General features: G+C 37.5%; 5 protein-coding genes and 1 pseudogene across 6 annotated transcripts; 3 read left to right on the top strand and 3 right to left on the bottom strand.

Annotated features, from left to right (window-relative positions):
* Positions 1-165: 165 nt before the first annotated feature.
* Positions 166-3,567, bottom strand: LOC103841155 (SEC12-like protein 1). Its single transcript, XM_009117679.3, has 10 exons — positions 2,799-3,567; positions 2,451-2,551; positions 1,877-2,009; positions 1,693-1,784; positions 1,387-1,486; positions 1,230-1,302; positions 1,006-1,126; positions 791-910; positions 620-690; positions 166-534 (listed from the first exon to the last, which is right to left on the bottom strand). The coding sequence occupies exons 1-10, from the start codon at positions 2,985-2,987 to the stop codon at positions 341-343; spliced, it is 1,194 nt and encodes a 397-aa protein (XP_009115927.2). The 5' UTR covers positions 2,988-3,567; the 3' UTR covers positions 166-340.
* An 810-nt stretch (positions 3,568-4,377) lies between these two features.
* On the top strand, positions 4,378-12,796 carry LOC103841157 (annotated as a pseudogene).
* LOC103841159 (multiple myeloma tumor-associated protein 2 homolog) lies at positions 4,461-19,469 on the bottom strand. Of its 2 annotated transcripts, XR_004451845.1 has the most exons (6): positions 19,213-19,469; positions 18,795-18,884; positions 17,866-18,133; positions 17,363-17,780; positions 8,941-8,944; positions 4,461-4,755 (listed from the first exon to the last, which is right to left on the bottom strand). XR_004451845.1 is itself a non-coding variant. In XM_009117681.3 (4 exons), exons 1-4 carry the CDS (start codon positions 19,253-19,255, stop codon positions 17,450-17,452), a joined length of 732 nt encoding a protein of 243 aa, XP_009115929.1. In that variant the 5' UTR covers positions 19,256-19,469; the 3' UTR covers positions 17,250-17,449. The 2 variants fall into 2 exon arrangements, 1 of the variants encoding a protein (XP_009115929.1); XM_009117681.3 differs by lacking the exons at positions 4,461-4,755; positions 8,941-8,944 and having other exon boundaries at positions 17,250-17,780.
* Positions 10,196-11,687, bottom strand: LOC103841156. Its single transcript, XM_009117680.3, has 2 exons — positions 10,984-11,687; positions 10,196-10,741 (listed from the first exon to the last, which is right to left on the bottom strand). Exons 1-2 carry the CDS (start codon positions 11,284-11,286, stop codon positions 10,736-10,738), a joined length of 309 nt encoding a protein of 102 aa, XP_009115928.1. The 5' UTR covers positions 11,287-11,687; the 3' UTR covers positions 10,196-10,735.
* On the top strand, positions 14,662-17,268 carry LOC103841160 (mRNA cap guanine-N7 methyltransferase 2). The gene is made up of 11 exons (XM_009117682.3): positions 14,662-14,826; positions 14,920-14,998; positions 15,062-15,156; positions 15,234-15,305; positions 15,386-15,495; positions 15,800-15,922; positions 16,014-16,106; positions 16,337-16,405; positions 16,509-16,597; positions 16,678-16,775; positions 16,973-17,268. Exons 1-11 carry the CDS (start codon positions 14,719-14,721, stop codon positions 17,102-17,104), a joined length of 1,068 nt encoding a protein of 355 aa, XP_009115930.1. The 5' UTR covers positions 14,662-14,718; the 3' UTR covers positions 17,105-17,268.
* A 141-nt stretch (positions 19,470-19,610) lies between the features above and the next one.
* On the top strand, positions 19,611-20,852 carry LOC103841161. Its single transcript, XM_009117683.3, has 2 exons — positions 19,611-19,970; positions 20,527-20,852. The coding sequence occupies exons 1-2, from the start codon at positions 19,683-19,685 to the stop codon at positions 20,656-20,658; spliced, it is 420 nt and encodes a 139-aa protein (XP_009115931.1). The 5' UTR covers positions 19,611-19,682; the 3' UTR covers positions 20,659-20,852.
* Positions 20,853-20,982: the final 130 nt, after the last annotated feature.

Consider the following 20,982-nt stretch of genomic DNA (forward strand, 5'->3'; position numbering starts at 1 on the left):
CGTCCTCATGACTCTTATTGCTACCGACCTATATGTGGGTCACGTGCAAACAGATATTTTCTAGACTGCAAACTCTTTTCTTTAATGTTTTTTACTTGTTACGGATGTGATCAGCAACATAAGTCAATTTAAACATTGAATCTAAAGTTTATTCAAGACGCAAAAAACATCAAAACGAAATTTTCATTGCATAAAATAAAAGAGTTACTGTCAGGAAAAAATCAGAATCATTAGAGCTGTGGAAAGGAAGAAGATTAAAACATGCAGTGAAGTTTTATAAAAACAAAAAAACAAAAAGACAGGAAACGTCTCGTGTGGAGTTACATAAATCTCTTTCAATCTATAGGTCCAAGTTCCACTTATTATGATCCTCAGCAGGCGTAGTGGATGAATCTCCAAAAAGACTTATCTTTGGTCTTCTTTGATCTTTCCCCATTGGTAACTTCCAAAACGAATCAGAGTTCTCGAAGAATACGTATGCAAGTACCACTGACGCCATGAACAAGCAAAACAATAGCGCATATATCTGCCACTCTGCAACATCCAACAGATAAGAGAGATGAGTCTTAGAGAGATGTGCAATATATATTGCAGAGAGAGGTATGAGCAACAAGCAAACCTTTCCACTCCTTTGGTACAGTGAGTTTGGTCACCATCTCACCCCATTCACTCGATGTTGTCAGCATTACCCTAAACCCTCCCAAGTAGATAGATTAAACATTAGAAACAATGCTAGTAATAGTATACATCCCAATAATGAGACTTACAGGGTCTTAGTATATAACTATACCTTTCACTAGGGCAGAACTCAAGTGAAGCAATGGTTTGACCAAGATGCAGCCTCTTGCTGTAGTGGTAGATCTCCATTGTTTTAACTTCAGCGACGGATATATCTCCATCTTTGCCACCCCTACAAAAAAATATAAGGTGCAAATTATGAACCTTTGTACCACAATGAAAAGCCTGAAAAAGCAATAACCAGACCAGGGATGAAGAAACACTCACAAAGCAATATATTTGCCATCCAAGCTCACTGCCATTGTCGATGCACTCTTCCTTGACAGCTTCTTGAACCCAAGCTTCTTCCATGTACTAATGTCGTAAACATTCACCACAGGAACATCACCTGTTTCCAATTGTTCAAAACTTTCACTATCTTGTTCTGACCTTTAGAACACTAGTAATGCTTTAATAGTTTACATAAGAGTCGATATATAAATATAATATACCTCTTTGAGCAGCACAGAACAGAAAAGGTTTTGTCCCATCTTTAGAGAACCGGCACAGTTCAATGTTTTCATCCTGCAACACATGACAGTACCATAATCAGGATATATACATATATGAATTACCAAAATGCAAACACTAACTCCCATCATCACATACCCCACTACGTTCCAAAGTTGACAAAGGAAAACCATCTTCCGCTTTCCATATTCTAGCTGATCCATCGGTTGATGTTGTAGCTAAGAACTCTGAGTCAAGACTACAACAAAAGACACGCAGATATGAGAAAGATGCACAGAACCGGCTTCGTTTCACAATCTCCATTTACTTCTATTTGTGTAGTATACTTATATGACCCGAGTCGCAAATCTTTACAGAAGACTCATGTATTACTAGTTTAACTATGCTATAAACTGAAAAGACTATAAAAGAAAGGATAATAAGAGAGAAGATTCTAGTCATTACCTGAAATCCATATCACGAATGGATTTGTGTGCCTTTGGCTCATCCAAAATTACAGTTAGGTTTGGCCACTCCATGATTCTGAGACACCCATCCTGAAAAAAGAACAGCTTCTAGTAAGCTACCAAAAAAATGTAGCAAAAGCGAGAAAAAAACCCTTAAAAAGCAATTCTTGGTGCCTCCTTACCACTCCTCCAGTAGCTAATTTAGACCCGTCAAAGCTGAAGGCCATACATTTCTGTAGTCCAGCATTTTGAAGAGGAGGGAGTTCTTTGGCTAAGATGGTAACACACATTGCTCCTCCAACGATCTCAAACAACCTGAAAACCATTTAAAATTCAATAAATTTGTATAGACAATGAGGTGGAGTGAATTTCCCAAGCTCTAGTATGGATGAAATAAGATGGAAGAATACAGTTGAAAAAGATGGATGCAAGAAAGGCAAGTCTAGAAAGTAGAAAAATAACCATTAATTATAAAAGGTGTGAAGAGCAGTACCCAACAAAAAGCATATGAAGATATATATAAAAAACTAAACCTAAGATTCAATAAATTTAAGGTATCTGAATAGTATTACAAGCATCGTGTAATAACTTTTAGTTGTTCGATCAGTCCTCAAGACGAAGATCGAGAAGCTATCCTAGGTTTGACAATACCAGCTCGGATAAATTAGAAACATCAAATATTAAGAGGGAGGCACTAGAATATCTTTTATAGATTAAATAGATAGTGGAGGTGAAGGGGCCGAGAAAGAAACGTACTTGCAACCACCTTTGGAGGTAGAGCAAACAAAATAATCACCACCAGGATGCACCGAGATTGCTACAGGATCACCATCACTCTCCTTAAGCTCATGTATTGCCTTTGATCAAATAAAGAATTGTTTTTAGATTTCATTAGTCAATAATCCAAGTAAATACCAAAACGGAAAAGGCTATTTGCTTTCTCAGAATCAGAAGCAAACATCTTACATACCCTATATTTCTAAAGACCCTAAAGGAACAACAACCTAGATTCTCACCCAAAACACGACAAAACTTGGAAGCTCTTTGACTAATTGTTTCAAAAGACTGACAACGGTGGTAAAAGGAGAATGAATATATATATACCAAGGGGGAGGAGGAGAGGGAAGTGGTGATGGGATCGAAAGAGAAGATGTTGAGGAGAGCGGGAGAGGAGGAGCCGCGGCGTTTGGAAGCTCTGGCGATGATGGCCCAGTTGACTTTCTTGGGGCGACGAATCCATGATCCGCACACCACATGCCCACTTTCACCCTGCCTCGCTTCTTCTTTCTCCATTCTATTCTATTCGATTGATTATCTCCTCTTTCTTCTTCTTTTCTTCCAAATTTAATTGGTATCTATCTTCCACGACAATTGGGATCCTTATTATATAGTTTACAAAATTGTTTTTTTTTTCTCTTCTTTTCACGAGAAGAAGAAAAACAAAACAGAAGTTGACTTTGCAAATTGGACAGACAGATTTTGTTGGTTTTTTAATAGTGTGAATGAAAAAGTCTCAAAATTTGACAAAAAGAAAGAAGGAGAGACGGAGATTTGAACTAAAAATCGTGCAATTAGCTTTGAGATAATTACACAAAGTCAGATCAGATGATGTTGTAGGAAAAAAAGGATATACCTTTTGATCCTTTTTCTGATGCCAAATTAATTTTAATTAATTACCAACTCAGGTGTCACAATCGTCGTGCTTCCGTGATCTTTTATATCGCACTTGCCAGTTGCCATTAATGTTCAATGTTTCGAGTCCTAATTATATTACGATGACTACGCAAACCAATCACGGCCCATTTATTTGAGCCTGGGGACAAGGCCCAAATGATTGAATGTGGTTTTCCGGTTCAGTAACGGTTTACTAGTTTTCCGGTTCTGCGCCGTATCTGAATTCTGAAGGATTCGGTCGTGCCGTCGCCTAGGGCTGGGCAAATATACCGAACCCGAAAATCCGAACCGAATCCGATCCGATAAAAATGAATCCGAACCAATCCGAATCCGACATAAATACCGAATGGATTCTGTTTTTTTGTATTTTGGGTTATGGGTATTATCCGAACCGAACCCAGACTTAAATGGATATCCGATAGAACCCGAAACATTTAAAATCAAAAAAAGAACTTCTACCAAATATTATCTTAATTCTTAATATGAATCCAAATACTTTAAGATATTATTGAACTTCTAAAATTTTATCTATTACATGAAGGTTGATGGTGGAATGTGGCAGTTGAAGCCAAAAGTTTTTAGATTTTGGTTTTGTTTTCATTGAATAATGTTTCTCATTTCATGAGAACTTAGTTTTTGTTTTATGATTTCATTTATCTAGTTTTCTTTCTATCACTAACTATCTTTATCCTTCGTTTGATTTTGAATGATCACGTCTGATGTTTTTTTTTTGAATCGATTTTACTTATGTTTTGACTATTAAAATATGTACAAATCATGTATTTTAAATCCGAAGAACCAATTTCATTTATGTTTTAGTTACAAAATAGGTACAAATAAGGTATTTTTAAACCGAAGAACCGATTGGGATCCGAACCCGAAAGTACAAGTGTTATACCGATTCTTTGAAGATTTACTAACTCCGACCCGAACCCGATAAATCCCAAACTGGTCCTGAACCGAACTTTTATATAACCCGAATGGGGTTGATTTTGATAAACTCGAAAAATCAAAACCCGAATGGATAAAACTGAAACCCGATTGGAACCCAGAATGTCCATGCCTACCGCCGCCTCCCTCTCCCATTTTTTTGTGAATATTTTCTTCGAACCTTCCTCCTTCTCTCAAAGTGGCTGCCATGGTGCTTCCGCTCCTCCGGCACGCAGCGATCGCACGCAGCCGCACGTCTTCACTTCTCAGAGCTCGTCTTCTCGCTCCTGCCTCCGGATTCCACACGCGGTACGCTTTGTTCCCTTTCAACTGTCATCTCTCCAAGTTTTGGTGTTCCTCTTTTCCACTTGTGATCCTTGCCAATTCGATAAGTTAACTCGTCTCTCAGCCCGATTTCGTTTTCCCATTCGACTTTTTTTGGAGTTCTTAGTTTTTACTGCGTATTGCTAAGTGATGTTTTGGAGTTTGATTATGATCGATGGATAGAAAGAATGTCAATCTTTGAACTCATTACACTTGTATTTGCCTTCTGAATTGAAATTATTAACGACCTTATCGTCTATAGTTTGCGAGAGGAACTTCTCATTTCATTTCCTCCTTTGTGGAAACCACTGTGAGCTCCAATAGATTGTTGCGTAGTAGTAGGATTCCTCTTCTAGAGGCCATTTGGTTGCGAAAGCAATCAAGCCTAGAGGTATTTACTTCAAACAATTTTAATCAGCATAGAGCCTTATGTTCGTCCTGAGTAGATTTGAAAAGCATTGATAGATGTTAGATTACTATAGAATTGATTTTGACTTTGTTGTGCTGTGTGACATTTTTTATATTTCTGTTCATGATCATGGAAGCGAATGCTGGTGTGATTTCTTTAGCTTTCCAATAGATTTGACGATGACCTCTTTGATTCAGCTTTTCTAATGGACTATACTGCTTGGACGACAAGTTTAGTAGCAGTACTGGTGTGAGGTATGTGTTCTATTCCACAAATCTTGGTACTTAATGATTCGTACAAATAGCAAATTGTTGTATAATTAATACTTACGAATGTTGAGAACAGCATGAATAGTCTATTCCAGTTCCTATAATTTTCTCTAGGTTTGGCTTTATGCTGTACGTTTTTCTTTCAAGATTTCATTTCTTAAGGCTAGGTGTTTTAGTTTGTTTATACAATGACGGCTTCTCTTTCCTGAAAATTATGGACATGATTTTATTCATATAAAAACTAGGGCGGTCATAAGCATTCAAGGTTTAAGAATTTAAACAGAAATTAAGATGGTTATGTAGTTCATGTCATATGTGTTATTCAAAACCCGCCAATATCCATAATCCACGTTTTGTAAAATTTTGGGGGGGGGGGGGGGGGGGGTAAATGTTTATCCTTCTCTGATTTTGTCTGTTTTACATTAGGTTTGCCTCGATAGACATGATTACAACTATGAGTAATAGTCCTCCAAAGTCCATTGTAAGCTTTACACTTCGTTAACTTTTTTTATCTTCTTGTTTCCATTTATTCATGTATGTCACATACTTTGTTTTCATTTTCTTCTAGCTCCGATTTGGCTTGCAAAACTTCTCATCAACAGGTATCCATAGAATGTTATATGATCTATGCAGAACTGCATTTAACACTCTTTCCTTTGATGTTTGTGCTTTCGTCTTACATTTAATTAAATATAGCGACAGAATATGTAATCGGTCATACAAGATTCTTCCGTTAATTTTATTTGTTTTTGTGTTGTAGGATCCACACCACAGATGGTTCTTACAATGCCAGCCTTGTCTCCTACAATGGTTAGGAAATGAGACTTCTGTCTTGTAGAATTTTGTTGGCCTCCTTGTGAGAAGTCTTTGTTTTATTTTTGTTGGGCTTTTGCAGAGTCATGGTAATATTGAGAAATGGTTGAAGAAAGAAGGTGACAAAGTGGGGCTTTTCTTATCTTTGGCAGCCGAATTGTATGATGTTATTTTAGAATAATCATTGAACAAGAATAATGATTTAATGGTATAGTTGACAAAAAGGTCTATAGAATGTAGAATTTCTCAGTAACTGGTTGAATTTTGGTTCTTCCTGATAGGTAGAGGTGGGGGATGTACTATGTGAAATAGAGACAGACAAAGCCACTGTAGAACTTGAGAGTCAAGAGGAAGGGTAATTCTGAAAAGCTGATTCATAATTTCGTGTGTGCTAGTTTGTGTTTTCTATTCCACCTTGGTAATTCAAATATCTGCCTCATTATACGTATATGTAAATCTTATTTGGCTTATGATGAAGCATGTCTCTGTAGATATCTGGCCAAGGTTTTAGTAACAGAAGGATCAAAGGATATTCCTGGTAACGCACCGATTGCAATTATGGTAAGCATAGTGGCCTCTTCATTTTTTGTTTTTGTTTTCGGGGTTTACATCCTGAAAGACTTAACAAACCATAAAGATCTTTGGTACTACTTTATTAATATTCTTTTGGGAAAAGACGACCAATATCCAATGTTCGTGCTCTTTCTTCTTATAAATATAGCTGTATGTCATACTGAGTTCTCATGTCATGTCCCCTACATGATATTCTGTGTATTGGTCAGCATCTTGCTACGTAATTTTTGATGGATGAAATTTTAACCTTATCTAATATAATTGTAATCAAGGTTTAGGAGGAAGACGACATTCAAAACGTTTCTGCTCCCGGAGAGGATGGTCGAGTTGGTAAAGAGGAAACATCAGCTCGTCAAGAGATGAAACCTGAAGAAAGCACTCAACAAAAAGGTTCCATTCAGACTGATACGTCAGATCTTCCCCCACATGTTGTCTTTGAAATGCCAGCACTTTCTCCTACAATGGTATGAAATCTCACATTTTGTGCTAGCTTTTGGATGAGGATGCATCCATATTTCTATCATGAGACCCCAATTTAGTTATTTGTCTATTGATGTGCAGAATCAAGGTAACATTGCCAAATGGTGGAAAAAAGAGGGTGACAAGGTTAGTTCTGGTGACCAAAAAATGATGAGTGAATTGGCACTGTAACTTCACCACAAGGAATTAGGTGTTATGCACTTATCTCAGGCAAATTGCCTGTTTTGATTTTTCTCATTTTCTGGTCAACAGATTGAAGTGGGTGATGTCATAGGTGAGATCGAGACTGACAAAGCTACTCTGGAATTTGACAGCCTTGAAGAGGGGTGTACTAAACATCTTTTCGTCTTATTCCTAATATCACTTGGTGCATAAACAATATTTCCATTCTAGTTAGCCTGGTGATTGTCTCAATAAAAGAAGATTTACCTGAAGCACTGCATTCATATTCTGACGAGTGATCGTATATGAATAGATTGTATGAGTTGATGGATGAATTTTGGTGTAGGTACTTGGCGAAGATTCTAGTTCCTGAAGGTTCCAAGGATGTGGCTGTCGGAAAGCCGATTGCACTTATAATAAGTCCCTTTAGTTCAGAAGTACATTGACTCAATTCTCGATGCTAGAATATTGTTTTTATACTGGTATATTTAATCCAAATGTATACTAGCTTCTATCTAATGCACATTTTGTGCTTAAGTCTATCTGTTCTTCTAGCCTCTGTATAGCCAAACGTTTGGCTACGGTTTGCGCTCGTCTATTTCCAAGCTATATTGCCTGATATAAAAGTTATGCCTGCACACAAATCTTCGAAAATACAATTTCTTACAAAATTGAGGGGTTTTAAAGGTTTATCCTTCTTCTACGCAGGTTGAAGATGCTGAAAGTATTGAAGTCATCAAGTCTTCTTCCGCAGGTGGTTCTGAGGTTGAGACAGAAAAACAACCCCCTCAAAGTGATGTAGACAAATCCGGAGGGAAGAAAGCAGGCTTCACAAAGATCAGTCCTGCAGCAAAGCTATTGATTTTAGAACATGGATTGGAGGCATCATCAATTAAGGCCTCAGGCCCCTACGGTAAATTACTGAAGTCAGACGTTGTTGCCGCAATTGCTTCTGGAAAAACAGCTAAAAGATCCGTTTCTACGGAGAAGAAACAGCCATCAAAGGATAACCTATCTAAATCCTCTTCCATATCGCGGCCTGAATCAAAGTCTTCTGCGACACTGTCAGATGATTATGAAGATTTTCCCAATATTCAAATTCGCAAGGTAATCAACATTTATTTCTCTCTATCTTGATCATAATAAAATGTATCCTGTTAAGCATTCCTTCTTGTCGAAACAAGGTGATAAGATTGTTTTGACTTCTTTCTACAAAATGCTGGCTCGTTCAAATCTTTATATGACATTTTGAAGAACTTTAGATAAGCTGCCATAAAAACGCCAAATCTACATGTTTCAATGTATGCGTTGTGACTTGATAAATACGTAGTTAAGATTGACCTTTAGTTATATGATTACATTTTGCATGCTATGGAATTGTTCATTTAACACAGCAAAATTGTTCATTAAACGTTAGCAAAAACTTTTGTTTGCAACTCCCTTGATCTTTATTATTTGAGATGATAACTATATCAGTATGTGTTAATAGTTTGTTTTTAATCTACAACTACTGATGGTAGTGGATGGAATACGTTCCATCCCTCAAAGAGAATATACTTTCTGCACTGAAGTCTGCTTCTAGGATATCATAATGAATCAATGATATCCTGACTTGTCTTTCATTTTTCCCTTTTGACAGATTATAGCTAAACGTTTACTAGAATCAAAACAGAAGATACCCCATTTGTATTTATCATCAGGTTGGTAATTCAGAAACTTTGTATATTCATTGTGTATTTTATTTGCTGTTTAAGCGTTTGAGTGTGCCTGCAGATGTTGTATTGGATCCTCTTCTTGCATTCAGAAAAGAACTTCATGGTTTGTTGACTGCTTGTTATCCCACTTCTTTGTATTTGTTATTCAACTGTGGTTTCATGATCTACAGAAAACCATGATGTTAAAGTGTCCGTCAATGACATAGTTATTAAAGCAGTGGCAGTCGCACTCAGGAATGTACGACAAGCTAATGGTTAGAAATCACATTCTCCTCGTAAATGATGCTATCACTTCAATGTTGTTTGTCTTTTTTACGCAACGTGATTCCCATGTTGGAACAATAACTGCAATGCGGTTTGCTTCCGCTGCGAATATTTAGTGGAAGATTTTTTTACTGTTATGTTTAACTGCATTGTTACGTGTAGGATAATTTTCACTTTTGAGTTTGATGTAATGATATGTGGATTGCAACCATGTGGCTGACATCTCTCCTTGTGCGTGCTTAAATCCTTTTTTTGGTTCTTTAAAATCTTTTGTCTTAATGTCTGGCAGCTTTCTGGGATACTGAGAAAGGAGAAATTGTTATGTTGGAGGATGTTGACATATCAATTGCAGTTGCAACTGAGAAGGTACACTCTTGTGTTGGCTTATCCTATTACTTGAATAGTTAGTCCCTTAGAGCATGTTTATCCCTTGATCCTTAAGTGTGTTTCTTAGTGATTATTTAATACTTTAATTATAGTTAAGTGGGGTTAAGAACCATAGTTAAGAAACTCTCATTTGGAGCGGTCCAATGGGAGTTTCTTAATTAGAGGTTCTTAAATTTTTTTTTTTAAAGATAAAATTTATTTATTAATTCAAACATATTAAAAGATAACATTTAAAACATAATTATTTTTAAAAAAACATAAAAATAAAGATTAGTACAATAATCGAGAATAATTTAGAAAAACATTCGAGTTTAGTAGTTGTCTCTATCACGTCCAAATTTACGACATATATGTTCAACCAAATCCGCTTTGAGCTGTTGATGCATTTGTCTATCACAAATTCTTGTTTGAACAGATATCATATTGGCGATATTTGAAGAGTTTGTGATTAAGAGAAGTTTTGAGAAGTTTTGTGATCAAGGAAAAGGAGAGAATGAGAGATTGCGAGATGAAGAGTTTGTGATTAAAAATAAGATAAGTATTTTAAAGACAATTAGATAATGAGAAAATGAGAAAAGGAGTGTATGAGCCTTGTGATCAAGTAGATTGAAACTTGGTGAGAAGGAGAGAAAGAAGCAAGAGAGAAGAAGTGCTCGAGAGTTGTGTTTAAAACTTGTGACTTCAATGAGTTTATATAGAGTAAGAGAGACTTGCATTACCAAAACGATCTCGACACAAACATACAAAACGTGCTTGTGACAAAACCATCTCGTGACCAACATATAAACCCATCTTGTCACAAACATACAAAACGATCGCATACAAAACAATAAAACAAGCATTCAACACAACCGATCATCAGAACCATTCATCACACGCATTGCACTAACCACAACCTAACAAGCATTTATTAACCTAACACCTATGCATACGACATCAATTAAGAAAACAAATGAAACTGGGGTAAAGTTTTGCAAACTGACCGACAGTCTCAAGAAGTGGTTGACTGTGGGGAGCTCAAAGCACCTGCTCACATCGCCCTCAACCCTGTCGAATTAGCAACACAATGATATGAGATAAGCTAAAATACAGAGCCAAGTGTATAAAATTATCTACCTAAATTATCTTTATAACTATAACATCTAGCTAAATACAGAGCCAAGTCTATCAAATGATCTAGCTAAAATACAGAGCCAAGCTACATTCCAAGTTCGCAACATAAATTATCTGCCGGTGGATACTTAAGATTACTGAAATGGAAAGAAAGATGAGGTGAGATAGTTTATTACTTGGGAAGTGATCTCCAAATTGAAGAGATCATGAGCCAGAGCTGAAAGACCGACGGCGGAGACGCCGTGACGACCCAGACACTCGTCGTCTGACTGATCTTGCATGGTCCTTCTGCCGGCGAAGACGAGAAGCGACGAAGGAAACACCGTCAGGACCGAGAGAAGACGTAGGAGACGCCATGTGTCTCGCAGACGGAGGATCGAAACAAGGGAAGACGAACGATCGTGGTGGGTTTCGATCCTTCTACTGAAGGAGATGACGAGAGCAGACGGAGGAGACACCGTGTGGAGCGCGAGAGTCATCGTCCTTGGTGGTGGGTTTCCATCGGTGGTGGGTTTCGATCAGTGGTGGGTTTCGATCAGTGGTGGGTTCCGATCCTTCCTCTCTGACGGAGAAGACGACCAGACACAACGAAGACGGAGGATCGGTGGTGGAGGCTCGGTCGCGGGGTTCATCGTTCACCGCTTCTCTCCTTCTTTTGTGACGAAGAGCACGAGAAGAACGTGAGACAAAAAAAGAAAATACAAAAAAAAATAACTTTGGCTCATAGCCTGACACGTGTCTTAAAATTGGTCACACAAATCCCATTTTAAGGATCGATAATCTACCTTTTCTTTTCTTTTCATTTAATTAATTCACTTTTTTGGCCTAAGGATCCCACTAAGGATCAGGGATAAACATGGTCTTATCTTCTTGGCATGGGTTGCAGGGCTTAATGACTCCATTTATCAGGAACGCAGACCAAAAATCTATTTCTGTTATTTCCTTAGAGGTAGTTTAATCTTCTCTGAGTTTAGCAATATGCCAGTCTATTAGAAGAGTACACGGTATGTCATGTGCTACTTAATTGATATGTGGAGCAGGTTAAGGAGTTGGCACAAAAGGCACGATCTGGAAAGCTTGCTCCCCATGAGTTCCAAGGAGGGACATTCAGGTATTCATCATTTTAAATTCTTAAAAGCATCGTCTGGAGTTGATGTGAAACGTTCCTGACTGAGAAATCCTTCTGTCACAATACAGCATTTCAAATCTCAGAATGTATCATGTGGACCAATTATGCGCAATCATTAACCCCCCTCAGGTAATGATACCCTCAACGATGCACACTTAATTATAGATGTGTGTTTTAAAATTAATAAACTCAAGAGCTTCAAATGTATTGAAGGCTGGAATTCTAGCAGTTGGTAGAGGAAATAAAGTTGTTGAGGCAGTTATTGGAGCAGATGGTGAGACAGTAACATCCTTTTGTGTTTTTAGACCTTCGGTTTGCTGTTTTGATTCGGTTATGACAAGTTTGTGCCATTGTTTCAGGTGTTGAGAAGCCTTCTGTTGTAACGAAAATGAACGTGACGCTATCCGCTGATTATCGGATCTTTGATGGACAAGTTGGAGGTAATAGAGTACACTACCTCCATTCAGTAGCCTCTGTAGCGATTCTCTTTTGTTACTGATTGCTTTTTATGAAACTGGGTTATCGTTTCAGCTTTGTTTCTGGCTGAATTACGTTCAAACTTTGAATATGTTCGAAGACTTCTTCTTTGAGAAAAGATTCAACTGTTGATCAGATGGAATCTTGGGGGATTACTACTACATAATAAACCTTGGACACACGTGCACATCCAGAAACCATACCTGTTCGTTCGACAGGATAAGCTCTGAATCACATGTTCCACTTTTTTTCTTTCATTTGGCTACCAATTAACAAAAAAATTGGTTTTGGTTTACAATTCTTTTCATAGATTTGTATCTTCCTGAATCCTGAGGTATATTTTTGTTTGCCAGTCCTCTGAAAAATAAATAATTTCTTTAGCAGCTGTCAAGAACTCAGCTGGTGAAATGACCAAGTCTTCTACCACTCATAACATGAGTGGTATACTGGAATATAACGTTAATGTGATTCATATCTAACCTGATACATATATCATTTATGCATTGAGTTTGATTTATAAGATATACATTTATGAACCAAGTCACATACCACTAACAAAAACAGGTGAAATATACCATTCAGTATTCTAAATATAATGTGAGGCATAGTTGTATATATGGTGAATCATGTTAGAAACAAAACAAAACAAATATGCGTAGATGTATATCATGTCTACAGAATTTTTTAAAATATGATAATAAATTGTAGAAATTCATAGCGAAAACTACCATGGATCCCAAAACCTTAAAGCTTACCAAAAAAAATTAATAGCGAAAGTTTTACATAAAAGCCGTTTGACATGAGTTTTCATAAAAATATACTGGATGTAGAAATATATATAACATTTTTTGGGACAAACTGGATGTAGAATTATTAGACTAGAGTTTCATTATCAAGCGAATTGTCAGTCGTGCGTGTCGTAATTTATAGTAAATCTAGTGTGGAAATTTTTTTCCTAACTAAAATAAACACATTTCTTTTTTCTTACTAAAATAAACACATTTATTTTTTTTTCTTACTAAAACACAATTTGATCACCGGCTTTAACATATAAGTTTAACATGTATTAAAATTAAAATTTGGGCTAAAAATTATGGAAGTATATGCTTCCGGCCTTGTAAAAATTATATATAATTTCAGCCAATAATATCGAATATCTTCAGCAGTTCAGTCGGTTAAAGCTTGTGAGGTCAAGCTAAAGCAACAGATTCGAACATTTACACATCCTATTTAACATTTTTATTTTTTTACAGGCCCACAAATTTTTTTTTGTTTACAGCCCAAATTGTTTTAGACATTCTCAGAACATGGTGTGGTTATACGTGATACATTATGCGCTAGATGTGGACAAGAGATTGAAACAGAACAACATCTCTTCTTTGAGTGTGACTATGCAAAAGGAATATGGAGGGCTTCAAGTATAGCTAATGCAATAATAAATAGTATGCAATCCTCTTTGGAACAAAAGATTGAAAAATACTTAAGGATCTGTCTGTCTTCACAGTTGACACACTTACAAGACTTACCTTTATGGATATTATGAAGATTGTGGAAGAGTAGGAATATTCTGATTTTTCAGAGAAAACAGATAGTTTGGAGAATGGTGATTACAATTGCGAAGCAGGATGCAGCAGAATGGAAGAGTGTTGAAACTAAAATTTTTACATGTCGAAATGATCAAATGCAAGATACAGAAGAGAAGCAATAGTGAACTGGAAAATGCCACCTCATGATCGGGTGAAATGCAATGTAGATGGGTCTTTTGTCAATCACAATATTCCAAGTACAGCTGGTTGGAGCAGCGCAAGCAATTGGGAGACAAGTTCAAAGTGTGATAGAAAGCGAATTACAAAGAATATTATTGGCATTGCAACACTGTTGGACACGAGATCATCGAAAGATGATAATAGAAGGTGATAACAATTAACAAAAAGGTGATGGATATCCTCATTAACAAATCATTGCATTTCTTAGCTTACAATTGGATAAGAGAAATAAGATGGTGGACACAAAAGTTTGAAGAAGTGAAGTTCAGTTGGATTCAAAGAGATGGTAACAAGGCTGCAGACAAATTGGCAAAGCAAAAACATCAAGCTCACAATACATTTATATATCATTTCTATGTTCCATCATTTTTATCATACTCACTCCAATGTATCATCTTTTCATAATTAATATAGATCGATGTTATAAAAAAAAAAAAGTAAATCAGTTAAAAGAAAAATGTATATAAGCAAAACGAAGAAACTAAAAATGAGTTGCCAAATACATAAATTTTCAAAAATTTCGGCCGGAGAAGAAAGAAATGAGCGGCATCATCATCCCGGGTTCGAAACCGGAGCAGAGTCACCACCGCCTCTTCGATTTCGCCAAGACGGCCATAATCAAAATCTTCGCACATCCTTACACCACTGTAACAAAAACGAATCCTTTCTCCACTCTTTAACCACAATCCCTTCACAAAGTCTCATCCTTTTATGTCTCTCTCTCTCTCTGCGTTGTCTAGGTTTGTGAGCTGTACTGCGGCGAAGCTCCCGACACCGAGAAATGGGAAGCTGCCCTAATCGGTCACTACATCGGAATCGGTACTTATATATTACCACTTACAGCTTCCTCAAAGAGTACTAATGGTGTTTGCAACTTTTTAGATACATCGTCTTCTGGAATATCTTGCGTACGAGAAGCTTGGGAGAGTCATAGGAAGAGTTACAATGTTGAGTTCTTTGAAGCTGATCCTTCCAAGGTGAGGATTTGACAAAATCTTATACTAATGTGGAGCACATTTCTTAGTTTTTGTTTTGCTTTCATGTGGTGTAACAGGAAGATCTTGAAATCAAGGTAGAGAAGATAGTTGGGGAGGTTGATTTAGTTTCCTGTTGGCGTCATCTTCAGGTTTTGCTTCTTTTTTTTTTAACTTATGGATATGTAGCATTAGCAAGAACGTGATGGGCTAACAAATGTTGTTGATTTAGTTATGCTTTGAAACTGAGGAGAATGCGAGAAGACTCCTGACCAATGTTGCAAGTTTACTGAAACCTGGTGGTTACTTTTTTGGAATCACTCCTGACTCTTCTACCATATGGTATGAGAATATTGTTACATTTGAATTGTTTGTAATTAAATTCTAGCTTAGTTCCTTAGTTCTCTCTACTGGTTTGTTATGTGTAATATCAAATGATGTTTAGAGTGATAAGTTACATGAGAAAGCATCTAGAGTGCCTGAATTGGATGAGACTGTTTTAGATCACTCCAATATGTAATTTTTGATTGTCCTAATGTCTCCTGCGAATTGATACTAGATTTTTAGTTCTTTAGTTTCAACATTATACTGCATAAGTATTGTTTTGTGCAGTTGTACTGCACGTCTTAACATTCTGGTGAAACAGGGCAAAGTACCAGAAGAATGTGGAAGCATACCACAATAGGAGCGGAGGGACAAAGCCTAATGTCTTTCCTAACTACATTCGGTCAGAAAGTTACATGATCACTTTCGAAGTAGAGGAAGAAAAGTGAGCTATTTTTCTCTGAGAAAAATATAATTATTTTGCCATAGAGTTTCTTTTCTTGAAATTAGAGACTGTTTGGTATTTTTCTACTCAGGTTTCCGTTGTTTGGAAAGAGGTATCAGCTGAAATTTTCTGGTGACAACCCTCCTGAAGACCATTGCTTGGTTCACTTCCCAAGCTTAATCAGGTGTCTCATCTTTTTATTCAACAACAGTTTGATGGTATTGTAATATAGCATTTTACCATATCAACAATGTGTACTTGTTGACCTTGTTACTTGTATTTGCAATCCTACTCTTTAGATAAAATAGATTTCCATTGCAATCCTACTTGTCATATTGCTTCGAGTTGATCTAGAAAGGACGTCCATCTGTATTTATCTTTTGATCCTTGGTCCTTTAAATTTAATTTACTCAGGTTAGCGAGAGAAGCTGGCCTTGAATATGTGGAGATTCAAAGTTTAACAGATTTTTACGATGATAACAGGTTTAAAAGTCTGAGAGATTCTCAATCTTATATCACGAGATTTAGTATATTATAGTTGTCTCGTATATTTACATTGCTGATGCTGTTCAACTCTTACTGTCAGAGCTCAATTTGCAAGCTTGCTGATGAATGCTGGCCCGAACTTTGTTGACCCTAGGGGAAAACTTCTTCCACGGGCATTTGATTTGTTAGGTAACCTTTTCATCTTCTTATGCTATCTAGTCTCCACTTTGTATACTCTGCTACTACTTATCTACCTTTTTTTTTCGCAGGGCTCTATGCAACATTCATATTTCAGAAGCCTGACCCAGACCTTGAACCTCCTCTATCGACCCCAATACCTTTTGAGAGTTCTAATGATAACGATGAGGCAAGCGTCTTTTTCTTGTCTTATCTCACTTACAGTATACAACTAATTTGAACTTCCCTTCCCTTCCATTGAGAAAAGAGTATGGGTATTGGCTTTAGTATAGACGTTATATTTAGAAATCCATATTTAGTTTGTGACACAAGAGTTGCTTCAGTCTTAAGCTCCCTCCCTCCTCATTGTATTTGGTCCATTTACAGAGAGAATTTCCGATGGTCACTGACACAAGGGCACCTTCAGAAGATTCATCCCAAGGACTTGGGAAGATTAGCGAGCAAAAGGGAATATTGGGACCTGGCCCTGCTGATTTACGTTTCTCCGAGGCTATTTGATGCATCTCTCCTTTGAAGACTGGGTTACTAGTACATTGTATGAAGTGTGGTATTGTCAAAGTTGTGTATCATATTAGTCACGCAAATGAGATAAAACATGTGTTTGGGGCTTGTTACAGGATCAGATCTCACTTTATCCATGTCATTTAACAAACATTAGATCAGTTTTTTTTATTTAAAAAAAAAAAATTAATTCGTTCAATATTCAACAGACAAACATATTGATAGGTTTCGTTCTTTACTCCATCATTTGAACACGAAATGAGATAAAGATCTTTAAATCTTGCAGAAGAGACAGCTTCTCCCCTGTAAGAGAACAAGAGACACAGCGGCACAGTTTATAACTCAATCGGAGTCAGAGTCATGCCTCCTCTTCCTATCCTTCTTCTCTTTCTTGTGCTTCTTCCTGTCATCTGAATCACGACTGTGTCGCTTTTCATGCCTCTCACGTTTCTCGCGCTTTTCATGTTTATCACGCCTTTCATGTCTCTCTTCCCTATCTCTCTTCGCAGGTTTCCTTTCCTCGTGCTTATCCTTCTCTTGACTCCTCTCAGTATCTTTTGGTACATCTTCAACAGTTTTGATCACTGGTGCATCTGCTGGCAGAGGTGCTGGCCCTTTGTCTTCTGTCTGAGAGGGTGCAAGGGTGCTAGGATCTTCCCAAGGACGTGGTGCTCTGTAAAGAGTTGCAGAAAGAAATGTGAGATGAGGAAACTACTAGTAAAGCATAAACACACCAAAAAGATCAAAGAGGAACTAACTTTGCATAGCCAATGCCGTGAACCCAAACTGCATCAGCCTTCCCTGCACCCAGGTCCTCGGCTGTTGAACCCCTTTTGATAAGTTCAGTATACTCTTGCTTGTCAAGGCGATTGCCTTGTGGTCTTGTAGAGGACTTTGGTGCTAAACCCAGAGCCTCCCTCATGGCTTGTTCCTCTTGTTCCTTAACTCTTTGAATCTCCTCTTTCATAGCATCCGTGTTGGAACCCCCTTGTTTCTTATCTCTAGCATACCAGTTAAGATCTTTACCTGTTGAGTCCGCAGAGAAATGGAATGTCAGTATAAAGTTATACATTGAAGATACAAAATCTATTAGCTAGAAAGGACAAGAAACCATGAATAAATATGCGCAAATACTTCACAGAGAAGGTAGAAGGCATTGAATTTTATCAAAAGAAAAAATAAAGTAATAGTTTTACGATGAAACTGTAGGGAGAACACCACATTCTTTCTGAATGCAAAGTGACAAAAAGACACAGAAGCAGAGAAAACGGTTTGGCTCAATCATGACTACAAGAGCTGGATGCAGACAACCCCATGTATCTTAGCCACCATATATATACATACATACGCCTCTGAACTCATGAAGTGTTGAGATGCTTTAGATTCCACCACATATTAATTGGCAGCTAAGTTTACAGAACTAGAGAAGGCACAGAAAGAGCTAATAAGATGATAATAACCAACTCAAGGCTTTCAAATCTGTTAAGAGCTACGACAAGGCTTTCTTGCATATACATATGGTTCTATATCTACCAATAAGAACACTGATACCAGAAACTAGCAAACAAGTTATCCATTACGATTTCAGTTGACAAGACTAGTATTCCGTAAGCCAAACAAGAGGATCAAAATGACAAGTTAAAATCAAAGAAACAAGAAAAGGAGGAAATAAGAGAAAAAGACGAACCTTTTTGCCATCGTCCAACAGGGGCCTTGACGCTGTGACCCAAATAGTTCTCCCTATGTTTATCAGCCTTCACTTCATCCCAACTAAACTCTGCACATTTCATAAACAAACGTAACCTCTTAGTAACACAAGTCTTCATCATTCACAATTAACTGACTCATCACTTTATAAGCAGCTCATGTTCTAGAACTAGCCAATTCACTAGTACTATGCCAACGCTTCTTAATCAAACTCATGTAAAATTGATTATACCCAATTTACATCTTCAAACCCTAGATCGTTCTCAAAACGAATATCACAAGAAAGAACAGCAGAGAAGATGAACGTAATTGAGTTCGAAGATACACGAAAACCCTAAAATCTCTTGTAAGAAGAGAAGCAAAGATCCGAAACAAAGATTAAAAAAAGGGAAACTTACGATCTCGACCACCACGAACACCGCCTCTCGTCGGATGATACATGAAAAGCTGCAAACTTTCCTGGGTTCAAAGATGTTTCAGGGACTCGGCAATTCCAAAAGCCTCAACTTTGGTGAATCTCGGATTCGAATCGAGCTTCTCAGGTTTTGAAAATTTATCACAAAGTTCTCTTTTTTTTATATATATTAAAAAACTAAAAACCCATAAAAATTGAGGACGGTCCGATTGATTGATTTGTCTGAATCTGAAAACACCGATGATTCTCGAAGTATTACTAATGGGCCACTCGCCTTGGACCAGAGGTCAGGGTTTTAGGCCCATTTAAGTTTATAATAAAAACAAAACTGGAAAGGACACGTGCGGCACGTGTCGTCGTCGTAGACAAGAAAGAGGAGAAGTGACCACCAGAAGATTCGTATCCTTAAAAATCCGTCGATTCAGAACCCTAAGCGGTGGATCCTCAACAACTATGGCTGAACAACCACAGCAGCAGCAGCGTAGCTCCGATTCTTCTCCTCATCAGCTGAAGTTACCTTCTTTCGTCGTCAACTTGTTCCCCTTTCTCCAACCCAAGTCTCCTGCTTCTGTTAACGGCGCCGATGGTGCTCCTAAACCCACGGTAGGAGTCTCCAAGGACAAGGAGACTCAGAACTCGACGGTCTCTTTCCCTTACAATCCTCCCAAGAGCGCAGAGCCACTCAAGGTTGAAGCCGAGCCTAGTTCCGGAAGCACTTCCAACTCCCTCGTCATTTGGCAGGTATTTTGAGATTTTCTTAGATGAACAATCATGAAAGACTTGAGCTTTATACATGGCTGTACTCTAAGGATTTATTAGATGAACAATCATGGAAGTGCTGTTTTATTGCAAGTGTAGTCCATGGTAGGACCATGTCTGTTTATTGCAGATGTTGATAATTGTTAATTTATCTATGTTTGTTTGTTTCTATTGTTAAATTAAAGTCCTTCAAAAATCTCTCTTTAGGCACTTCTGTCTGCTTGTCTTCTTGTCTGAAAAGTAAAAGCAGTTGATTTCTCGATTTGCCCAAGTGACAGACACTTGTTGCCAACGTTTTTATTGGTTTCATTGAGTGGCAGTGGTGTTACATTGAATGTTGAAGATGATACAGTTTCTGTTTTGATCATGTATCTATAGCATGCATTACAGCGACGTTTGCATCACTTGTATGAGTTACGGACTACTTGTGCTCACTTGTTTTTGTCTTCTTCGTTTTATGCATTGATCTGTGTTCTGATTTTGTTCATAGCCTGCAAAAAAAGTTGAGTACTTGGTTGCTTCTAAATTATATTTTCAGGTATATGCACTTGGAGGGTTTCTGGTCCTGAAGTGGGCCTGGGCGAGATGGAATGAGAGGAACGCCACAAGTGACAAAAAGGAGGAGGAGGAGGATGATGATGATCAAGCTCCTCATCCCGAAGATGATTGATGATGAAGGCTGCTAGTCATATTTGCACGAAGACAATGAATCTGCTACCCCATTTTGGTTCTGTATAGCAAAAACTCCCTTTCAGATTTTCTTATATTCCCATTGTATCTCTACTCAAGACTTTCTTGAGTTCCTTCTACTTCTGTAATGACACTACACTTCCCCTCTCCCAATGCAGTTTTTTTTTTCTCTTTTCCACTGATAAAACGTCATCTTCTTGTCTTATATTCTTCTACTAGATGCCACACTTTCGATGGTAACACGTTCAGGATGTTGTTTGGGTCATCCTGGTCTGAACCGCTAGATTTGTCCACTCAATTTAAG

The sequence above is a fragment of the Brassica rapa genome, chromosome A09 (assembly GCF_000309985.2).
Source record: "Brassica rapa cultivar Chiifu-401-42 chromosome A09, CAAS_Brap_v3.01, whole genome shotgun sequence".
Taxonomy (NCBI): Eukaryota; Viridiplantae; Streptophyta; class Magnoliopsida; order Brassicales; family Brassicaceae; genus Brassica; species Brassica rapa.

Coding starts and splice junctions, on each gene's coding strand:
- LOC103841155 (XM_009117679.3), bottom strand. CDS start 2,987: ATGGAGAAAGAAGAAGCGAGGCAGGGTGAAAGTGGGCATGTGGTGTGC. Junction 1,785..1,876: donor AATTAGCTACTGGAGGAGTG/GTAAGGAGGCAC, acceptor TTCTTTTTTCAG/GATGGGTGTCTCAGAATCAT. Junction 535..619: donor TGTACCAAAGGAGTGGAAAG/GTTTGCTTGTTG, acceptor TGGATGTTGCAG/AGTGGCAGATATATGCGCTA.
- LOC103841156 (XM_009117680.3), bottom strand. CDS start 11,286: ATGACTCTCGCGCTCCACACGGTGTCTCCTCCGTCTGCTCTCGTCATC.
- LOC103841160 (XM_009117682.3), top strand. CDS start 14,719: ATGAGCGGCATCATCATCCCGGGTTCGAAACCGGAGCAGAGTCACCAC. Junction 15,923..16,013: donor TTCGAAGTAGAGGAAGAAAA/GTGAGCTATTTT, acceptor TTTTCTACTCAG/GTTTCCGTTGTTTGGAAAGA. Junction 16,776..16,972: donor GTTCTAATGATAACGATGAG/GCAAGCGTCTTT, acceptor GTCCATTTACAG/AGAGAATTTCCGATGGTCAC.
- LOC103841159 (XM_009117681.3), bottom strand. CDS start 19,255: ATGTATCATCCGACGAGAGGCGGTGTTCGTGGTGGTCGAGATC. Junction 18,885..19,212: donor TGTTCGTGGTGGTCGAGATC/GTAAGTTTCCCT, acceptor TGAAATGTGCAG/AGTTTAGTTGGGATGAAGTG. Junction 17,781..17,865: donor CACGGCATTGGCTATGCAAA/GTTAGTTCCTCT, acceptor AACTCTTTACAG/AGCACCACGTCCTTGGGAAG.
- LOC103841161 (XM_009117683.3), top strand. CDS start 19,683: ATGGCTGAACAACCACAGCAGCAGCAGCGTAGCTCCGATTCTTCTCCT. Junction 19,971..20,526: donor ACTCCCTCGTCATTTGGCAG/GTATTTTGAGAT, acceptor TTATATTTTCAG/GTATATGCACTTGGAGGGTT.